This window comes from Zophobas morio, unplaced genomic scaffold, assembly GCF_036711695.1.
Source record: "Zophobas morio isolate AGI-343-1 ecotype UQ-CSIRO unplaced genomic scaffold, CSIRO_AGI_Zmor_V1 ptg000006l, whole genome shotgun sequence".
Lineage (NCBI taxonomy): Eukaryota > Metazoa > Arthropoda > Insecta > Coleoptera > Tenebrionidae > Zophobas > Zophobas morio.
The window spans coordinates 7181921-7205148 of NW_026972111.1; the positions used below are offsets into that span (position 1 = coordinate 7181921).

The 23228-nt window shown below is 32.2% G+C and overlaps 1 protein-coding gene and 2 long non-coding RNA genes across 3 annotated transcripts; 1 reads left to right on the forward strand and 2 right to left on the reverse strand.

The window, feature by feature from the left end:
* Positions 1 to 2653: 2653 nt before the first annotated feature.
* LOC135123040 (uncharacterized) lies at positions 2654 to 3108 on the reverse strand. The gene is made up of 2 exons (XR_010279526.1): positions 3016 to 3108; positions 2654 to 2853 (listed from the first exon to the last, which is right to left on the reverse strand). It is a non-coding gene; the product is annotated as an uncharacterized LOC135123040 (long non-coding RNA).
* Positions 3109 to 7859: 4751 nt separating this feature from the next.
* Positions 7860 to 8460, forward strand: LOC135123041 (uncharacterized). The gene is made up of 2 exons (XR_010279527.1): positions 7860 to 7946; positions 8132 to 8460. It is a non-coding gene; the product is annotated as an uncharacterized LOC135123041 (long non-coding RNA).
* A 10851-nt stretch (positions 8461 to 19311) lies between these two features.
* On the reverse strand, positions 19312 to 22745 carry LOC135123782 (uncharacterized protein K02A2.6-like). The gene is made up of 3 exons (XM_064048659.1): positions 22572 to 22745; positions 21372 to 21431; positions 19312 to 21318 (listed from the first exon to the last, which is right to left on the reverse strand). The coding sequence occupies exons 1-3, from the start codon at positions 22743 to 22745 to the stop codon at positions 19312 to 19314; spliced, it is 2241 nt and encodes a 746-aa protein (XP_063904729.1).
* Positions 22746 to 23228: the final 483 nt, after the last annotated feature.

Sequence of the window (23228 nt, forward strand, 5' to 3'; positions counted from 1 at the left end):
CTGTTAATGATAAATGGTTAGGGTTTAAGACACTCATTAAAAGGGTTGTTTCAAAACATAGGTACTTTAGAATATAAGGTCAAAAAATCTGCAACTAAGCCATGGATGAATTCATGCATTCTAAAAATGATCAAAGAAAAAAGACGGTTATGGAAAACTTCTAAAAGAACACATAACCCCTCAAATTATATTACCCATGGGGCATTTTCCAATAAATTGTCGACTATAATAGATGAAGCTAAAGCCAAGTTTCAACGAGGTTTAGCTGAATCCAAGGACCCTAGGCGATTATATAAATATGTCAGATCCAAATTTACAGGTTTTGTTACTCAGCTTCAATTACAAAATGCAAACGGGGACTTTATAACTGACCACGCGGTTATTGCAGATATGTTTGCAGCTACCTTTTGTAATAACTACACAAAGAAAATATTTACTAATTTCCCAACTCTTACTAGGCCGCCTTATAGGGATCAGTTAAATGAAATTCAATTTTCTGAAGTAAGTGTTAAGAAAATAATTAGAACAATGAAAAAAACCACTTCTCCTGGACCTGATTTCCGCCACTGTTTTGAAAGAATGTTGCGATTTTTTAGCCAAACCTCTAAGCATAATAATGACTGCTTTCTTTACGTCTGGAGTATTGCCTGATAATTGGAAATCGGCGATTGTTACAAGAAAGATAACAAATTTCTACCTACAAACTATCATCCAATCAGTTTGACATCACTAGTGGTAAAAATAATGGAAGCAACTATAGGTATGTGACAACCTTCGTCAATTTCTTCTAACGCATAATATAATTCCAGCTGAGCAACATAGCTTGGTGAGAGGTAAATCTGTGAACACCAATTTATTATGTTGTATTAATGATTGGACAAAATATCTTGACGATGGAAGTTTCGTTGATGTCATTTATTTTGATTTTCCGAAGGCCTTCTATAGGGTGCCTAAAAAACGCTTACTGCTCAAGGTATCGCATTACGGTGTATCAGGACGATTGCTTCAGTGCATTGACACATTTTTGACAATTCGTTTTTTCAAAGTAAAGATTGCGGAAACTTTGAGTGCGAGCCAACAAGTATTAAGTGGGTTCCTCGGGGTTCCGTTCTGGGTCCTGTTTTATTTTTGATATATTCCGCTGATTTAAAGAATGATATTTCGTCCCCGATCTCATTTTACGCCGATGAAAATTTATAGTAATAACTATGGAGTGTTATCGAATGATATACAGAAAGTAATTTTATGGAGTAAAAAGTGGTTAATACCTTTAAACTTGAATAAGTGTGTTGTTTTACATGTAGGACAAAACAACCCAATGCTTGATTACTCCATAAATGGGATGCCTCTACTTAAAGTAGATTCTGTATCAGATTTCGGTATAACTGTTACATCTGACCTCTCTTGTTCTTCTCATATAACTAATGTGGTAAAAAAAGTGAACAGAATAGGATATTAAATTACTAAGGCTTTCGAAAAGGCTGATATGTTGACTGCCGTAAAACTTTATACTGGGTAGATCAGACCTATTTTGGAGTTTGGTGACTCTGTATGGTACCCTGTGCTGACTGGAGACAAAAACCTTTTAGAACGCGTTCAACGGCGTATTACACGTATACCTTTTAGTATTAGGCAACACTCCTATGAGCAAAGACTTTAATTGATGAATTTACCTGCAGTTGCATACCGCCAGCTCAGAGGTGATATTATAACTGCATTTTTAGCAGTAACTAACATTAGATCTCCGATTAACCATATTTATGTTTTAAATGTTGGAACAAAAATGCTAGGACACTGTTATAAGATAAAGAAAGAGTCCTTCCGATCCTTAACTCGACAATATTTTTTGTCTAATATAGTTTTCAATGTTTGAAATTCTCTACCTCATTATATTATTAAGAGCTCGTCTCTTTTAAGTTTCAAAATTAATTTTGATAAGTATATGGGTGACGACGATAAATGGATCTCTAGCCATTGATTAAACTTCATATTGGATCAATAATAATGACTGTTGTACGCGGACATAACAGGGATTTTCCTCTGCCCGATCGAACTATAATAATAATAATTAATATTACTGCTAGTGATCACTGTTCGAGCAGAACTAGACGCACGGTTTCCATGGCAACCGTGTAACCAAAACTTCTAAATGAGTCATGGTTTGGTCTCCGCTTTTATCAGCGTTGCAGCAACGTATCATATATCCAAGACACAACATCTTTAGATGTAAGTTTTGATACAGTTTATACAAATGGAGAGAGATAAAAAAATTAGTTTTGATAATTATTATGACACAATTTTCGTTATATGGTCATTATGACGCAGTAATAGATCACTTTAGTTAAAATTCGCTTAAAACCAATTTTTTTTCTGCTGTTTCTAGAACAGTTCAAGAAAAATCACTTAACTTATTGCTCATATTTTAATTGCATAAAATACATAAAATCCCCCGAGAATAAAAATATCAAAAAAAAACCTAAATTTTACTCTCCTTTACTACTATACCAGTAACTGGTTTTACTAGAAAACGAAATGACATCCTCGAAAAAAGTTCTACACAGGCTATTCATGTTTTGATAACTTAAATTTGGTCCGTTACGTTTATGATGAATATAAAAAGTGTGTTTAAAGTGGTTAAAAAAAAAACTTCAACTGAAAGCTTTCCGTTTTATTCCACACTAGACACTAAATATAATATGTTCTATTAAAAAATCACTCATCGCCTAAGCCGAAAAATTGTCGAAGCCTTTGAAACACCCGATGCCTGGTCAAATCCTCTCGTTCCGTCCTGGACTGAGCCGACACAAACAGGCATAACACAAACAAGATAGTCATGATCAGTAGAATATTTTTCTGAAACAACAAACTTAAATCATTTACCTGTTTAAAGCAGCGAAACAATTTTAACTACATAATAAATTCTCGTATTTCTAAACACTTTATCTTGTCTATTATATTCAGTGAAAATACGATCACACCTAAAATTAAATTTTAATACCATTACTTTCTACGTACCTGCAGCACAACTGTCATTGTAAATTTCTGCGAGTTGACTACGCCGATTTTTTTGTTTAGTGTGACCTGCTAAACGAAATGACGACACTGGACGTAAAGTACACTCAAAAGAGCCACTAACATTGAAATTTTACTATCACTTGATCTTTATTTGCATAACAAAATGCTTTTGTTGCCGCTTTATCGTTTTTAAAGTATCGCATGATTTTACTTGCCAGTGCAGTATTTGAAAACCAAATTCGTATGTATATGGTTTATTATTCTGCGCTTGGAGGAGTATAGACAAGCTGTGGGTGGATTTGGACGTCCAAAATAAAAATAAGGGCGGGTTAATAAACCACAAGTATAAACAAAATTTAAATAGGGTTTTAGAAATGAAAATTATTCCTTAAATATAAAATAAGTGAAAAAATGCTCTCGAGAACAGGAGAATTTACACTTAATTATGTTACTGTGTTTAATTAAAAATGTTTTTCGAAAAATTGTAAAATCTGTAACATACAAAATCGTGATTTTGGGTTTTTGTTCTTTTTTTATAGAATTACATAAACTCAACTCTTATCACCAACAGACTACTTAGAATATTCTGGAACTTAAAATTGACGTAACAGCCGTTCGTAATTATTTAATATATTACGTTTTAACGATTGCTTTTTGCAATTTTAAGTATATGGTTTGCGTACATGACATTTAGTTAGGCAAGTTTTAATATTTTGCACATTTCCAAAACTGTAGACAATGCTAAGTATACGAAGATAAGTTTAACGGGAAAACAACTTTTATGTTAGGAAAACAACTACAGATAAGATTGCTGCCTTTTTTTGTTATTTTTTCCGGAATTTTTTTAAGGTTATCGGAACCATGGTAAATCGTTAATCAAAATTTATTCGTTTATTCCCGTCCAAAAAATTGATGACGTTATCTCAAAATTTTGCCGAACAAATGCTCCCTGAAACATGCAAAATATTATAACTGTATAATTGTGGTTTATCAAATCAAGATTTTAGAATTACTTATAGAGACAGGGTGACTCAAAAAAAAAATGGGGCAATTTATTTATATTGTATTGATTAAAATCACGAACGACTTACCTCATTTTCCCGAAAATTTGGGAGTACAATACTGTTATCATTACTTTTTTTGTTTTTTCCTTTTCTTTATATTTTCAATTTTTAATTTTTCCATTTTTCAATTTATCCTTTCCTCAATTTTTCAAGTTATTGATTTTTACTTTTTTCTTCTAATTTTTCGTAATTTTAATTCAGTTTTTCAAATTTTTTGTCTTTTATTTTTCAATTCCTCGATTTTTATAATTTTAAAATTTTTCAGTTTTCGATAATATATGATGAAGCAGAAGGACAAAAACAGTATTCTGATTATTTAAGCCAACGTTTCGAGAACTATATTTTCTCTTCCTCAGGGCTAGTATTTTTTTAACTTAATTGTTTCATGGACCAGTTAATATACAACAAAGTTAAGTGAAATATTTTAATGAGATTACTAGCCCTGAAAAACAGAAAATATAGTTCTCGAAACGTTGGCTCAAGTAATTAGAATAGTGTTTTTGTCCTCCTGCGTCATCATATCGTATCTAATAAATTAATCATAATGGGTGTGAATTATTTGAATTTTTCAGTTTTACAATTTTTGGATTTTTCCTTTGTCCGCTTTTCCGATTTTTCAATATTTCGATTTACAATATTGTGTTTTTTCGATTTTAACCTTTCGACTTTTCAAATTTGTTTCAAATTCTTGATTTCCAATTTTTAGATTTTTCAAAGTTTTCATTTTATACCTTTTCGTTTCTTCATTTTTGATTTTTTAATTTTGTAATTTTGTAATTCTTCCATTTTGTGATGGGAAAAATGGAAAAATGCAAAGACCGAAAAATCTAAAAACCAAAATCGAACAAGTGGAAAATCAAAAAATTGTGTATCGAAGAACTAAAGAAACGAAAAATTGAAACATTGAAAAACTAAAATCGGGAAACGTAAAAATCGGAAAAAATCAATGAATCGAAAAATTGGAAGAAGAAAATACGAAGTGAATCGAAAAATTGGAAAGCCCAAAAACAGTAAACTCGAAAATTATAGAATCGTCAAAATTGCAACACTGGAAGGTCGAAAAATTGAAAAAGTTCCCAATAATTGAAAACTAGAAAGATTCTAAATAGTAAACTTGAGAAAATAAAAAATTGATAAAAATATATTTATTATTAATTTATTACATATTAAAAATCAGAAAAATAAAAAGAAAATTAATCTGTTTTTTGTCAACCTTATTGTAGCGGAGACTAATAACTAAAAATTGCAAACTGAAATACTGAAAAATCCAAAAATTTAAATTTTTCACATTGAAAAAATATAAATAAAATCGAAAATTCTAAGAAAAAGAAAATGTTAAACCAACGGGAAAAATTCAAAATCGAGAAACTGAAGAAATAAAAAATTGAAAAATCAAAAATTGAAAACTGGTCAAATCACAAATCGAAAAATTGCTAAATCTAAAAACTGAAGCATCCAAAAGCTGGAAAATCAAAAAACTAAGCAATTTAAAAATGAAAACTCAAATAGTTACATATCGTAAAATTGAAAAAACAAGAAAAATATTTGTTGAAAAATGGCAAATCGAAACATTAAAGAAACGCAACATTGAAAAAACTGTAAACTAAGGAAAATGAGAAACCTAAACAAAAAATTGCAAATGGAAAATTTAAATCGAAAAATTCCAAAATCTAACAATTGAAATTTAAATTTGAAAACTCGAACAAGTTCAAATCGAAAACTGGAGAAACCAAAAACTGAAAAATTGAAAAGTCAGGTAAAAAACGGGCTCTAATTTTATAGAGGTTATTAAAAAACAAATATTGCAAAATTTTTTATACTTTTTCAAAGAAATGGGATTTGTTAGGGTGTTCTTCAGGGGTGCGGGAAATTCTGTCGAACTAAAATTCGACCAGTTTTTTGTTGTTGTACTGTTCTAAGGTTATATAATAGAGTCATGGTTTCTCTAGAAATTAAAAAAAAATAAAATTTGTTGTAGCGCCATCTGGACGACAACGAACACTTCAACAACATGCTATCATAACCTCAAAATTTTATGGTACGGTTTTATATTTGTATTTTGTGCTGCAGTTGTCTGTTGTCAGCATGGAATTGGAATTATTCATTAAAGAAATTTATAAAAAATAAATCTTGTCTATTTTTCTTCTCTTCATGGATGTTCCGCCTTGGTTCCTCACGAAAAAACATTTTTACGTTTCCCTAAAGTAAGTAAACCTTATCAACATTTTTGTAGAGGCAACATTATCAGTAAATTTTATGAGTTATTTATAATACATAACCTAAAAATATCTACCATGTATTTTGGGTAATACATCAAACATTTTTTAAGTGTTACTAACGATATTTTGTAACTTCACAATAATTAACCTGATGATAAATACCTACATTTTGTGTATGGTTTCAAATTATCCTGTAATGATCAGTCCAAATGTATTCAAGTTTTCTTGAATTGTTTTACCCAAAAAGTGTTAACGTCTACGTGCTTGCTTGAATGAAATACACTTCACCCAGAGAGAAAAAATTTGTCACTGTTTTCTTTAAAATATTTCAGAATCTCCAAAAGAGATTCATTGAAAACTATGGCAGGAAACTAAATAAGAATGTTTGGTACTATTCTAAACGTGACATGTAAATTTTCATTTTTAGTATTGTAGATAAGATGTGTGCAATATATTTGAAGTTTACGCTGTACCATAAATGTGTACTTTAAATAATCTTTTGATTTATATTCTCCAGGCAAGCTTTAACTTTTTCAGTGTTTTAACAATATATTTCTCTGAACGTGTTATTATCATTACAGAACGCTTGCTAGAGCTGTGGATCATTTAAATGTATTAATATGATAACTTCCAAATTCATAATCGACGTTTAGTCACTGTTGTAGAGACTCATCTCTAAATGGTATAAATTCAATTCATTATACGGTCGAAGTAGGTCATGGAAACGTGCCGCCTCTCACTTTATATGGACTTTACTAAATGTCCAAGGACTCACACGCAAAATAAAACTAACTCATTACAACAAAAAAAAAACAAATTTATTGCGGTAAAACATCACAGTAATGTCGAAAACGTTCACCATTTTGCACTTGTTCACTCTTTCTTTGATTTCATAAATGTTCTGTAACATCCTTTCGTCAATATTTTAAACTCATGTTTCAATTTCATTTTGCAACAGGAACTCATCAACAACTTCCTTAGATACTCAAGGTCTTCCGGAAGATTTTCCTTTGTAGACACTGCCAGTTGGAACAAATCTGTTGATTACATTTCTAATGTGAGCCTCTGACGGTTTTTCTTGAATTATAACATCACGGTATTTGGCCAGACATTCTTGCTTATGAGTGGTTGCAGAATACAACCACTCTTCGTTTTCTAGCAAGTTTTAGTACCGTAATTCACACCCGAAAAACGTTAAAACAATAGAAAAGATGACTTTAAATGACAGGTTACAAATGACATTAATGGCAAGTGAGAACTATCATAATGAGGCATAATTTCGCCCTTAGAATCCCTTGTAAAAACCCTGTCCATTTAGCCAAACGAATTTTCACCGCTGTCCTTGTGTTAATCTTAATTTCTTAGTACTACCACTTGAATTATCAGTATTGTTTTGTTTAAGTAATCGAAAAGATTCGGCCAAAGTATGCAAAACTATTTAAAAGTAGTGAGTCAACAGTGAATTTTAAAATTTAACTAAGCTTATGCAAAAAATAAGGTGATATAATTTAAATACTACTACGTTAGACGATTTAAAATTTAAAATATTAGATACAGGAGTATAAAATGGAAGTCACTACTGAACAGTTGATCACTCGTCCATTTGTCGTCGAATAAAGATCTTGTCCTAAGAGCAAGGATGGTGAGGGTATGTACTGATTTTATGTTTTGAATTTTTTTATTTTTTTATTTTCTGTGTGATGGATAATTGTCCCTCTCTGTTATCATTGAAAAATATTGCTCTCTATTTTGCAAAAAACTGCAATAATGCTACTAAAACCTAGCTATTTACTAGATTATAATCGATATAAAATCGATGTTTTTTTGTTCCAGAAAGTCGTAATTTTTGCTATGGTCCTGTTAGCGGTACTGCTAGTGGCTGAATACAGTGAAGCCAATAAAAACGACGGGAAAAAACCAAGCACATGGAAAAGATTCGAGACATATTGTAAGAACCAAGGAAATTACTACAAGGGCAAAATCAAATGGCCGAAATTTGGGAAAAAAGGGACAAAGGGGAAAGCAACAATAGGAGGTACAAAAACTTACGGTCCTTAAATATTGCGAAAATGTCAGTGTTAAAATCTATGAGGATCTTATAATTTCTAATAAGTTTGGTAGTTAATCAAGTTTGTACAATTAATAAACATCTACTAGTAGTACGCATTTTTTGCCTTCCTCCTACGACACAGCGATCAAATTTTACAAAATTAAGCTTAAGTGGAATAACTAGTAACAAGTTGGTGTAATGCATATAAATTTAGTCAAAATATCAGTTGTCAAAATTGATTGTAATGGGGTCAGTTGCGGAGAGACGCTGCCGACTTTGTGTCAAAAATTTTCAAAAAATACATGAAGATAATAAAGATATACAAAAACACAAAAAAAACAAAAATGGAGAAAAAAATTAAATAAATTTATTACTAACGGATGATGGTAAATTATGAGTCTCATCGGATATTTTTCTGATAATATTTGTGGATTTTAGACATGGAATTGATTATAATTTTAAAACTAAAACTAAACTTAATTTAAAAATTCATCAAAAAAATTGAAAAAAACGTCATTTTCTTCTCTCGCACGAAAAATCGAAAGGAAAAAATTGTCCGAACTTACGCACACAGGAAAAGAGTGCATAAAAAATAAAATAAAATACTTACAAAATATGTAACAAGACGTCAAAAAAAAAAGATAAAATAAAAATAAGACAAAATTACCGATCAAATAACTTTCGTAAAAAGAGGAAAAAAATGTTACACCCAGTAAACTGGGTGTAACATTTTTTTCCTCTTTAGGCTTCTTCTGCTACAATTTAGCGAATCCCCTCATCTTCATTTACGAACCCACTGCAACAAAAAACACTTCACACAGGTTTAGTAACTAGATAAGATTTGATAAAAAATACTAATCAGAAAAGTTTTCAAACCACAATATAAATTCTAAGCAAAATTTTACATTTACGTCACGCGATTCCTGATGAATATGAATAGAAAAAAATGTATACCGGGTGTTTGGATAATGGTGGATTAACTCTCGAGTACGTTATGTGTCAATCTTAACACTTACTAGACCATGATCCATTTTATCTGCTCCGTATGAAAGATGAATCTTATACTGATGAAAAATAAAATCCTTAGAATGAGAACTACTCTGTTTTCCAAACAATTTTGAAATTTAAAAAAACAATAAGAATAATTTCAATGAATAATATTATTAATTGCAGTGATGGGTAAAACGTAAAAACGGTCCGTAATGAGATAAAAATTAAAACTGGCTTAAATTTTTAAACAATTAACATTGATAAAAACCAATTAAATATTCCAAATTATTTCAGCCGAAAATCCAGTGTTAAAGAATAAATGTCTGACGAGATATTAACATTTGAGTTATTTTCTCTTAACATCCGTATTTTTATATAAATTTAAAATAAAAGGATTGAAGAAATAAGGCACAATATATTGAGTAATAATAAATCAATATATGTATAAAGCCTAATAGCAACCTTTTAAATCCTAATTTCCTTTCCTTCCGCGCCGATCCTTGCAGACTCCTTCCTCACGAGCACATCACAACACTCACCTTTCACTTTAAGCCCGAAACCTAATTATTTTTGATAAAAATAAACCACTTAAACTAATTTACAGACGGCACACGCCCCCAACAAGTCAAAACCGACAGAATTACCGTGGTCCGCACAAGTGCGATCAATTGAAAATGTATTTAAAACAGATAACCAACGAGAAAATGGATTCTTAGTAATTAATTACATGATTAACTTAGAGTATTTATATACATGATCGTCGAAAGAATTCGATAATCACGTACAAAGATCAGCGGCCTCTTAAAAGACAATGAAATTTGATTGATTTTTTGTACTTAAACCAGAGAAGTGGACTGATTAATACAGCAAGAAAATTGACAACAATCAGTCCGGTAGTTTCAGTGAATACGTGTCTAATAAAAATGGATACAGACGCCAGACAGACAGACAAACAGGCAAACAGACAGACAGACGGAAACGGGAGGACTAGTTTTTTCGTACTCTAGGGATCATGAAACGTCGACAAAACATAAAAGCTTACTCCCAGGAAGTAAAAAGAATGCAGATGACGAACAGTTTTCTATACATTTTACTTACCTTAAATGTTTTACGTCAGTTTATTTGACGCAAACAAAACACATTTGCATAGAAATGTTTAAGTTATTCAAATTTTTATCAAACAAATTTCGTGTGCCTGTAAATCCACTCCCTTCTGTTTCCAGTTTTAGTCAATTTCCTTTTTATTTTAACAGAACTGCTTCGAGATATTTTTCAATTATTTATTTAAGTACTCACTTTGTACTGAGTACATTATAAAAACTCAAACAAATTTACAGTGTATGTTAAAATGTTGGGCGAATTTGTCTGTCTGTCTCCATTTTTATTAGACAAAATTCCAAAATTACTAGACCGATTGTTCCCAAATTTTGTATGTATATTATAAATATCATGTAGATGGTTAAGAAATTGGTTAAGAATTTGGTAACGTTATTTTGCAATATAACTTTGAAACTGCAAAACCGATTGATGTGATTTTTCATTGTATTAAAAGTTTTTAGATTTCTTATACAGGATAATTCATAAAAATTAATGAATGAGTCAATTTATTTTATTGTATAAATCGGGAACAGTTAACTCCTTTTTATCGAAAATTTTAAAATACAATACTGTTTGCATTAATATTACACTACACCGATCCAAAATAACATACGTGTTGATGACGTCATCACAAAATTTTGTTAAGAGAAAACTAGGCTAGCACGTTTCTTTATTTTAACTTATAAGGGTTCTCATAAAAAAAATTAAATTCTCATAATCAAATTTTATAATTTTTCAAAAAAGCTGAATTTGTTTTACTGTACTCAAGGGGCGAAGAAAGTTCTGTGGAAATAACTTAGGACCAATTTTCTTTTATTGGTAACTGTACTGTGTAAGCTTTACCGGTACGGCTTTTAGCGAAGAAGGAAGTTCCATGTAAATAACCGTAGACCAATTTTGATTTACGAGTATACGACGAAAAATATATATTTTTATTTTATTTACTAGGAAATCAAAGTTTTTTCTAAACCATTTACATTTGTTATAGGAAGTATTGGCCACAAAAGGAAAAGTGACAATGACGACATGAGACATATTGTATGTAAATGAAGATATAAAACTTTATTAGAACATTTTCAGACATTAGACGAAATAAAACACCAGGTATCTAAAATGTGTCGTTAAATTTATCGTGGCTTTAACGAGAAGCCAGTCGGTAAACGTTTCTGGTAAAACATGTGCCAAGAAACAGTGCTTCTATCTATACTAGATAAGGTTTATTGCGGCGTATCAAGTTTTAAAAACTTTAACAGCAACAAAATTACCATACTCGGTTAAAATTCAGCATATTTTAAAATTTTCATAAAACGTCGATAAGATTTCTCCCATGATTTATTTTACAATCGCATTTTGAAAAAACCTAGCCATCCGCGCCTTCCCATTTCTCACATTTAACAAATCTGTCGGCTAATCCCACGAAAATTGGAAACAAATTACCACAGATGGTACGCGATAAAAAATTTTTCTTTATTTATGCATTGACAGCGAACATGTACTGAGCAGTATGATATTTCATCTCCTCGAACCTTACCTTAAATTTTGAAATTTATCACTGTTTCGCTCCGCATACTTTCATCACAACGAAGAAAAAAGCATCAACGGTTGCCATATATCATTCGCTATCTCAAAATATTCAAACCGCCGCGAGCCCATCAGATAAAGGCAAACAAACAAAAAAGAGAATATTGCGAATAGTTAATAGTGCACGAATCTCATTTACACAATACCGAGTGATTTAGAAATCAATAACCGCGTCCGCATCCCATACAGCCGTCATTACACGGAATCCTCTTATCTGAGCGATCTGAAGAAAGAAAAAGTGCTATCAAGTGGCTTTCGGCTAACGGTTTCTCCCGTTCCGTTGTTTTTTTATGATTTATGTCCGTTTGGCTAGGAAAAAACCGTTTATTAGAGAATAGCCAACACGCGTTAGATCGCCCAAATCTGATTGATCGCAATAAATTAGCTTTAGTGGCTATTAAATGGCTAATAAATTCGTTTTTGTTAATCGCTTGATTGTCGGTTGTTGGCCGAGAGTAATTTCTTAATGAGTGGTGTAAATTCCTGCGGAATGTTATGATTCAAGTGATTATTGTTATTATTCTGCGGAGAGGAATAATGGCCTCGCTGGCCCACGCTTTTCGCGTTTATATGGTGCATTACAAGGCACTATGTCGTGTCCTGGTGAGATCGCAGGTGTTAAATGGAAATTTCTGTGTGAGGCTGCCGAAAAAAGCTACTTGGAAATACTAATGGGACACCTTATTACGGACGATGCGGGATGACTGGGGTTTTCGCGGAGCACGCTTTTGGGCAAGGACTGAGGCGCTTTGGGACATTCGGCTGGAAATTCACTAAATTATCACACACTAATTTGTTTACAGTGTTGTAATCTTATTTTTGGCACTTCCGGGATTGAATACCCACCTAGTCTAAATAGTAACAAAACAACAAGGCAAAATAAATTTCTAAACATCAAATTTTGTATGTGCTGCTGGTTGATTTTGAAAAGACGAATCTGAATACAAAGAAGCTACTCTTAAAACAATTTGGAATACTACTTCGAAATTAGTGCAAGACTTGTATTTCAAAAAGTTTAATATAACAATGAATTCTTTCATGGATATCGACTTTGAGAGTGCACGTAAAGCCAGAGACTCTAGACGAAAAAGCTGCAGGATATTCCCGGAAAAAGGAAAATTAGTTCATGTGCTATTGACGAAGTAAATTACAGGAATATGATTAATCATTGGGACGAAGATACTCCTTCGGGGTTACAGAAAAAAATGTATTTAATTGCTGCAAAGGAATTAGCATGGAATATAATCCAATTTTTTCCAAGACTCGGCAAGGGAGTGCAAGTCTGACATATGAAAGTAAATGGTTAATACCAAATAGAGAAAAACCAGTTGCACCCGAATAATGTTCCGTGTATTCTTTTGGATTTTATGAAGACCTAGAAATTGTGCAAACTGTTCGGGAATTGTTGAAAAAGTGTTCACTTCTCCAGAGGTTGTACCGTTCATTTTTTGTTCTTGTAATTGATGAACAACCGTTTGTGTGAAATCTTTTCAACCCGTAATATTCTGTGCTTCCGAAAAACGTCAATAGCAAAAACAGATTTACGTCTATTGAATCAATTAATTTCAGCTCTATAGTGACTGTAACATATAAAACCCAGTAAACACAGTTACGTCGTAGCGATGTTAATGCCACTTAACTCCCCAGTAAACACAGTTACGTCTTAGCGATGTTAATGCCACTTAACTCTGTCTACGATCTTGTTAGCTGTTACATCCCAAACTGCGTACATTTGCTTTCCGTGTGCTATGTAATGTAATCAACAGTGACCCATGCTTGTAACATACTGGTGACATCCACATTGTTTCAGACTAGAGACGTGCTCGCTGGTACATCATCATAACGTTGTGTTAGTATGTCGCTAGATTCTCTATATTTTGATGTATCTGTTACGTTTTATTTTAAACGCCAATATAACGTATTACTGAAATGGACATAGACGTTACGTAGGTATATATCGCAACATCGTAAACATATGACTCTCAGTATACAGGGTTAGTCACGAGAGAATTACTTCTGAAAATTATTTTTACGCAACCCAAAATACTAATACCCTGTACCACTTGATATTATCTAAATTTAAAATGAAATGCCTAATCCATGATTGCTTTGACTTTGGCAGTGTCACTTTGACGTTAATTAATTTTTAACATTTTGTTTCATCGTTGACTCGCCTCTAGAGCCCCATTGGATCGACGACATACAGTCAGATCAATCTGGGCTATACTGAAGCCGTAAGTGCTGCCTGTGTTAATTCGCCATCTCTGCGTCACCTAGAGCCTCTTCGAAGTGCAAATCTACAACCTCTGGACTTCTTCGGCCATCCATTTACAAAAAAGCCGTAGCATCCCCCCAAAATGCCCAACATTTTCAACAGATTAGTAGTTAAATTATTTACTTACTTGTTTGAGTTTGTGTTGTAACCTTTGAATAAAATGCCATAAAAGGAATTTTTAGAAATAATTTTCTCGTGATTAATCGGTTGCAAAAGATAAAGAGGCACGCTGACAAATTTATTAGCGGCGCCGGTGGAGATTTCCGACTGGCTGCGGTACCACCATGGACACTCGCGTAACCTCTTTTTCCACAATTGTCAAAATGAGATTGTCAAACTCAAAGCAATCATGGATTAAGCATTTCATTTTAAATTCAGTTAGTATCAAATGGTACATGGTATTCGTATTTTGGGTTGCGTAAAAATAATTTTCAGAAGTAATTCTCTCGTGACTAATCCTGTATTTTATTAACATGATCTATGCGATATGAATAGGCATTTCAAAAAGTCTAGTTACCATTTATATGTATCATTTAGGGATATGGATATGGAGAGAAAAAATTTAGTCACAATGGAAACCGAATAAATCATTGCCGCATCATTGACATTTAACTAGATGTTCCGCATTTGTTTCTTAAAACTGGAGCAGCAATTTAATTACTTTGAATCCGTGTGACAATTAAAGGATTTTTTCTCCGAATCTATTTGGAAGTCGCCGCGTATGTATAACATACAGGGTGCTTCACTATAAGACTTTTCTGCAACCCACTATGTATGTAACGTGTTAAGCGAAATGTGTCATGTTTAGTAGGTTCCTAAAAAGTGTTATAGTATTACAGGCATCTACCTGTATATAATATCCAAAATTATGTTATATGTAAGTACATATAAATTTATTGTATTTTTTTAACTTACAAAGAAACCTGCTTCTTGTAGTAGGCAGAGATAATCTTCTAATTCCTCAAAATTTGTTTACCTGTGGTCTTGGCGGCATATCTTCTATTACTGTTTTCTTTTTGATTTGTCACATTTGATGACGTTTTCATATTGGAGATTTGTTCACTCGTTTCCTTTAGAATTTCTTTTGTTTCGCACATATTTTTTGTATTTGTTTCAAGTCTAGAGTAAAATTATGTTCATTAGCACCTAGTTCATAAAAAATTGCAGTAACATACCTTTGCAACATGTTATGGCAAAGCGCCTCACTTTCAAAGACAATCACCGAAGTTCTTCAAAATCAGCGGGAGTATCTTCAGTGATTAATGGTGGTATTTCCAGCTTATCTGAAAAAACTGTTGTTATTTACGTCCAGTTATCAAAAACAACAGAAGCATGTAAAAATTAAAATGATTACTTCATTGGAATTATATTAACTTACCTAGTGTAAATACAACCCACACTGAATGGCACAATTTTCACAAAACTGCATAAAAATGAAGTGAGTTACGGATTCACGAGAAAGGTTCGGTGGTTGTGAACCAAATGGCCAAATGGAATTCGACAGCTTCACTGTGAGTCTGAAGTGCAATAACCATAAATACGGAAAAAAGGGATCGTCCGACTCATAGACAAACCAAACCAACAAAGGTCCGACTGCACCCCCCAAACATCTGGTGGATAGTAAATACAGAATTTGAGCGTTATTTTTTCATTAGATGAAATAAATTTAATAAAATCAAAATTAACCACTCTCTAATTTTTTTGCTACCCATCATCGCTTTATAAACGTCTTTATAAAATCAAAATTCGACGAATGAACTCTTCAAAACCTTGTCCCGTTTCAGGGACAATGGGCAAAGAATTTTTATGGCTTTGTTTGTGTCGTTGGGTCTTCCTTATATTACCCCAGATGTTTAAGGTGACCAGACGTTCCGATTTGATCGGAACTGTACCGATTTCAATACTCTAATTCCGATTTCAAATTTCGTCCAATAAATGTTCCGATTAAAACATTCGTTCCGTGAATGTTCCGATTTCTATAAATCTGATAAGAATAAAGATAAATCCTCGGATAAATCACTAATTTTCATGAATAGTAATTTTATTTTCTGAAAAATTGGGAACAAAACTTGTATCGATACGGTTGTTAGCAATGTTTTAAATGTCAGCAGATGTCAGTACTGTTAGTATATTACAACTAAAAATTTTCAAAGCAGTTATATATCAGATTACGATGGAAGTGGAAACTACAGTTCCGATTTCGGACTTTTGAAATCTGGTCACCTTACAGATGTCCTATTTATAATTTGCCAAGCAGGCACTTACAAAATAACATTTCAAGTGAACAAGTTTACAGAAATAATTCTTAGAAATTATTACAATGAAAAAAACTTGTCTTTGGTGTATTTCTAATAAAGCCGTTGTATTTTTCGCTCTGAATATAATTATTAATTAAGCATTACGAACTCACTGACGAAGGTCACTTTTTATAGAATTACCCACATCTAATTGACCATATAATCTTTAACAATAAATTTCAAATAATACCATAGTGGTTTTTTTAAATTTTGATAAGGTGTTGTAAATCTATTTCTGTTTCTGTCTTCATTCCAGATACTGTATTTACGTGGGCAAAGGATGCCGTACGTGGGATTTTAGGGGCGGAAACGTATACCTGCTTAAATACTGTAAATACAGTGGTGTTGAACGAAGACAAAAACAGAAACATACCCGATGTATTGGTTATTATTAGAGAACGGATTTTATGAAATTTGCATATCCGTTATTTTTTGCATATAAGTGTTGATATTTAATATGTGAACGAATCATGCTAATTAAAAAGGAATACAGCTATAAAAAATTGCATATTTGCATATATTGCATTTTTATCAATTTTTGTGCAACTTTGAAAAAAAAATTGCCATTCGATCGGCATTTTTCTAGAAAGACGAAATTTCACGAATCATATTGCAAATATTGTCCTAAGCTTCAAATAACTGGGAAAGGTTTGGGTTTTATGGTAGTTTGGAGGAACCACTGGGTGTTAAGCCATCCTTCCAGGTAAATTCGGGTCCTAATTACTTTTGGAAATACCGTTCATTTCAATATTTTTGTTCGTTACTTAAATGTATTAATGGTAGGTTTTATGGTGGTCGAAGGGACGTTATTCTATTATTTTTCATCATGAGTTTGCATTCAAGTATTTTAAGCGATAGAGATGTGTGTCAAAATGTAGATAACTCAAATTAATTTATGAATTTTTTCCTGAACTTATTCTTCAAGAAGGAACTGTGTTTTGTTGTGCCTGCTTTACTCCGATAAGTATTTTTACATCTGTGGACGCAGTACGCAGTTTTTCTGTTTACAAATCCATACTTTAGAATCACCGGAAAAATTTTTGTTAGAATATTTCGCAAAATATTTAAAAATAAATTGTTACCAAAATAGTAATTTAATAGTCGATTACTACTATTTTTTAATTCGTTCTGTTTACTTATATTTATTTTTTAGTATAAAAAAATATTATCTTAAAAAATGTCATTTATTTGTCAGTGAGATCTAACTAAACACTTTGAAATGTGATTTATGTATTTTTTGTAATAAAAGGTAAGGTGTTTTTGCAATTTGTAAATAAATTTAGTTCGGTTATTACGCTTTTTTTTATTTTTGGAGCATATGCAACTGCATATCTCTGCATATATTAAGAAAGTTATTGCATATTTGCATAAATTTGATGCATATCATATGATCATATTTCCCAAAATTTTGCTGCATATTTTCCGCTCTCTAGTTATTATACATACACTCTATTACCGACATTAAAAAAAGTCTACACTATTTCGTCATATCTGCTGCTTTATTATTAGTTTTCAGTTAGCTACATATTGGATATGAAAATAAGTGAATTTTTTGAATAAATAATAATTTAAAGATCAACCACGAAAATACTCAATTATAATTATACATTATACATTACCAGTTTATTTTAGAGCCCAAGATTACATTGGAAAAATCTAAACTTTTGAAAATTTAATGTTAAACAGATAAACCTATAACAGAGTGCGAAAGTGAATACACAAAACTCGATGATCAATTATTGTTTCGAATTCAAATTATTATTTATTTTCCTTACGATCAAAGTGAAGAAATTGTTTAATTCATTTTTATTTAAGAACGATATCGCTGACCTTGAAATAGATTAGTTTTTTAATTTCGATTTTTTTCTTTATGTTGCTTTTGTTGCCGATCAACATATTTCGCATTAGAATTAATAAAATAATGAAATATATCATTTTATTTTTCGAGCTCATTTCAAAATTCTGTATATGTATAATTGGTCCTTTTTGGCAGTGACGCATAGGCAGAGGTTAAAAAATAATGTCTCATTACTAGTCTTAATTCATATTACCCGTTATCTAACATCCCATCTGGGACATTTTTTAATTCTGATCATAAACTATGTGCATTAAGTCTCTTGTTCTGTTTTATAAAGCGCAGGTCGTTATGGACGTATAAAAATAAAATTATAAATAAATGTAATTACAGGAAATATAATATGAAAAAAAAAAAAATAAGAGAAACTCACTATTGGCGTCATCTCGCTTGTGCAAGATTTAAGACAGGGAAGAAATTTCTTTTTTTAAGACTCAGCATCTTTTGTTTATGAATATACTATTTACTTGCAACACAAACATAAATAATAAATATAAAATAGAGCTTTATAATACTCGATATGTATATTTTTAAATGTTTTTTGCTGTTGCCCTGTCAGAAACGTTAATTTTCGATTTAACATGCCATTTTGTAAAATGAACTGAAAAACACTTTACATAATTAACTAATAAAAATAAAACATTCCGAAGCATGTATATATATATATATATATATATATTAATCAGATATCTAGTAACTACAGTTAACATTACTTATTGGTTACATAACCGTAGTACTCCATTGTGATGTTACGAGGCCTACCTGCCAACTATATTGCTGCGACATAATAATAAGATATCTAGTAAATGTAGTCAACATTACGTGTTGGTTACATAGCATGAGTACTCAATTGTGATGTTATATAGCTTACGTTCCAGGTATATCGTTAAGACATAATGATGCGATGTACTTATTGTTCTTTTGTGAGTACGTACCTGTCAGGTCAAGATCACAACTGTGTTTACTGGGTATATTTGATATTTGATTATAACTGATGATAATACCTAGATATTGAATTTCTTTCTTGAAAAAGTCGCATTTTCCTCTGTTGATCTGGAGATTATAAGTTTTTAATCGTTCGAAGCAGTTGATAAGTCTTTTCTTGCAGTCTTCGAGTGACGACCCATGAATGATTATATCGTCGAAATATGATAAAGTTCCTTCGAGTCCTTGAAGAATCTGATCGAGTATTCTATTAAATTCGCTCGGTGCTGTTTTGATTCCGAAGAAGGGTCTGTTCATTTGATATATTCCTCGGTGGGCCGAAATAGTCTGTATTGCTCTGCTTTCTTCTTCGACTTTTACGTGCAGGTAGGCTTTGGAGAGGTCGAGGCGACAAAAATAAGCTGAGTCTTTTAGATTGTTCAGGATATTGTCGATTCTTCGGATTGGGTAGTGGGCAGATGTCAGTTGCGGGTTTACTGCTATTTTGTAATCGACACAAAGTCTTACGGTGCCATCGGGTTTTGGAATTACCACAAGGGGAGATCCCCAGCCGCTGGTGTCCACTCCGGTGATGATGTTGTCTCCTTCTAGATTGTCAAGTTCTTTTTTGACGGCTTCCTGGAGAGTGTATGGAACTTGTCGTTCTTTTAAAAAGGTAGGTTTCGATTTTTCTCTTAGTTTTAGGGAACAGGTTACGTTAGGAATACATCCCACTATGGGCTGGAAGATTTCAGAATACTTTGAAATAATTTCATAAGTAGATTCAAGGTTGGGCACAGGGTGATCAGTTTTCGATGAAAAAATTTTCGTATTATCCAAGTCTTGAAGGTTTATTCCCAAATGACGGATCCACCTGCGTCCTAACAATGGAGAGTACTTTGATGAAACGATGTACATTTCTTCGTTGGATTTTCGCACTTGGTATTCTACTATAACATTAACTGTACCGGAGGAAGCAAAGATCTCTCCAGTGTATGATCGAAATCCAGTGCGTGATATTTTAAGCGGAATGTTCAAGTGTAGACGGTGGAAGTCAGCTTCAGGTAGAAGAGTGTAGCCTGCACCAGAGTCTACTTCAAAAGTTTGGATTTTACCATCAATATATACATCTGTGAAGTATTTTTGAGCATCTGTTTGATTGTTTTTGTAAATATCGACTACTTCATTTATACTGTGTAGATCTTGATTTGAATAGTATTCTGTTTCAATTGAATTATCAGTATCTTGAATGGCTTGAACATTTTTCTTTGATTTTTGTTTTAATAATGACTGGATACTTATGCGTTGAACATGTCCTGTTCTATTACAAGATTGACATTTAAGATTATTTGGATTTATTCTGCATTCTTTGGCTAGATGATTATTTCGACCACAACGTAGACACAAGTTGTTGGTACCGAGATGTCTGTAATTTATTTTGGATTTAGATCGATAACGATATTTGGAATTATTAGAATGGTTATCGTTGCAACTTCTACCACTGCTACAATGATTTGAAGACTTAGTTGATACTTTATTGATTGATGTCGCAGTCGATAGGTTTTGAGTTGAAATTTCATTACTAGCTATTTTTGATGCTTCGTAGGTTAGCACTTTATTAATAATTTCATCGAATGTGAGTTTCGAGTTTTGTAGTAATTGCTGTCGCATCGAATTGTCGCAAATTCCACGTATAAATTGCGCACGTAGAAATGTATCAGCAATAGACTTTCCACAGTCACAGACGGAATTACAATCTGCGATACCTTGACGGAGTGTACCAAGATATTCGGCAATGGATTCATTTTCTTGATGATATATGGACAGAAACTTGTGTTGCTTGACAAGAGGGTTCTTTTTCGGACAAAAATGATCTTCAAGAAGTTTGGTTAGGTAACCTTTGACTTGAAAATGAAGGTCGAGTCTTTCTTTGTAATTTTTAAATGTTTCCTTTTTTACGTCAAAAGTGTCGAAATTTGACAGACTATTGATGGTGGTATCACCTTGCGCACTTCGTTATTCTTGTTAAGCTGCTTGCTGTTGTTGGAGAGCTGCTGCCATGCCTAGCATAGCGTTGATAAGTTTATTTAATTGATCAGTGGTCGCCATTTCTTTTTTTTTGACACTTTCACTCGTTAATTTTTTCCTTGATCGTCGTACCTTGATATCTTCTATTTCTCACGTTGATTTCGACGATAGACGATGAGTTGTTCGTTCAATTTTTTCTCGTTGCCAAATTCTTATGTTTTACATCTCCTTTAATATACGATACTGTATCACAAAACCACGAAATACTACACTCTATCATTTACTATCAATTAATTCCATCTCTATAGTGATTCTAACATAAAAGTAACTAAAAGTAAGTAACGCAACACACATTACAATTATTATGAAACAATGTTCTACGATTTATTAATAAATAATAGTGCTTCAGAGAATTCTGGGCATTGTATTGACTGGACTGATTATATTTTTTAATTGTTTATTTTTTTAGCACAATACATTTAGCACAGTTGAAAACTGGTATAGATAATAAAACCACGAATTAATGTTCATAAGTGGTGTTTATATAATAAAAGATTGAGATAACCTCATTTGTTTCCTGGAGGGGAAAAGTGATAAATTATTATTTAGAAATATTCACCATAATTTCAAATAATTGGTCAAATTTTAAATGAATATGTATTTTCTCGCCACTGACACGTAACAAACATTGCCTGCACCTGAGAATATATTAAAAAATATAATAATTTGATCTTGACGTCAGCCTTCCTGAGGGTATTAAGTATATAAATTTTAGTTAATAATGTTTTGTAATCGCTATCTCGTGTTAATGATTTACTAAAATTTGAATAAGTTCGTTACGTAATTTCTCAAACTGTAGACTTGATGACTCAATAATTACTGGAGGGATAAATACCATACCATAAGTAAACTTTACTTATATCAGAGTAAACAGAACAACAAAAATTCGTTACATGAATTTTTAAAATGACCTCATCAGCTTTATAAAGAGTAGGTACACAATTAATGTAATATTAATTTATTATTTGCCTTACAGGCTTAATAAGATTCCCAATAGGGGTACAAATTAACTTGATCTACATAATACAAATAAATAAAAAAAAAAACAATAAAATAAATATTCGAGTTTTATATAATAATAATTGTTCTATTCTTGCTGTTTGCCCACCCCTTGCCTTAGCCAGTCCTCTTCCATTCTCGTTTAGCACTTCTTCCCTACTTTCCTCCGATTCTCTCAATCCTTCACATTCTTCCAGTATATGTATGCTCTCTTGTTTCTCCTTCTCTCCAAAATATCCTACACCTTCTTTCAGTTTCATCCTTCCAACAATTATTCTCTTTCTCTTCATTTCCACACCTAAATCTCGCCATCATTCTTTTCTCCTTTATACTCCACCTGTGTGTCTACTTTGTTACTTCATCCTTTACTATTTTTCTATATTCTGCACTATATCTAGACTCCGATATTCTCGATCTGCGTTCTTGCTTATCCAAACGCCCTTTTACACGCTTCCACTCTCATTTTCTCCATTTTTCTCCGTACATAAACAGACTTTTGATAAAACTATCAAACATCATCATTCTTTTCTTATAATCATGTCCAAATTTTCTCTCTCCAATTCCCCATATTATTCCTATCACTTTGTTCGCTTTTCGGACCATTTCTTTGCGCACTATATGAGTTGTTGCTCTTTAATGTATATCCTAAGTACTGGAATCCTTTCACCTGTTCAATCTTCTTCCCTCTCCATGCCCACTCTTCCTTCTCTCTTCTCACTTTCTCCCCAAACACCACCATTTTTGTTTTCTCCACATTTACTTCCAACTGCTTT

Coding starts and splice junctions, on each gene's coding strand:
- LOC135123782 (XM_064048659.1), bottom strand. CDS start 22,745: ATGAAGAGAAAGAGAATAATTGTTGGAAGGATGAAACTGAAAGAAGGT. Junction 21,432..22,571: donor ATGGAAGAGGACTGGCTAAG/GCAAGGGGTGGG, acceptor ACGCTATGCTAG/GCATGGCAGCAGCTCTCCAA. Junction 21,319..21,371: donor AGAATAACGAAGTGCGCAAG/GTGATACCACCA, acceptor GACGTAAAAAAG/GAAACATTTAAAAATTACAA.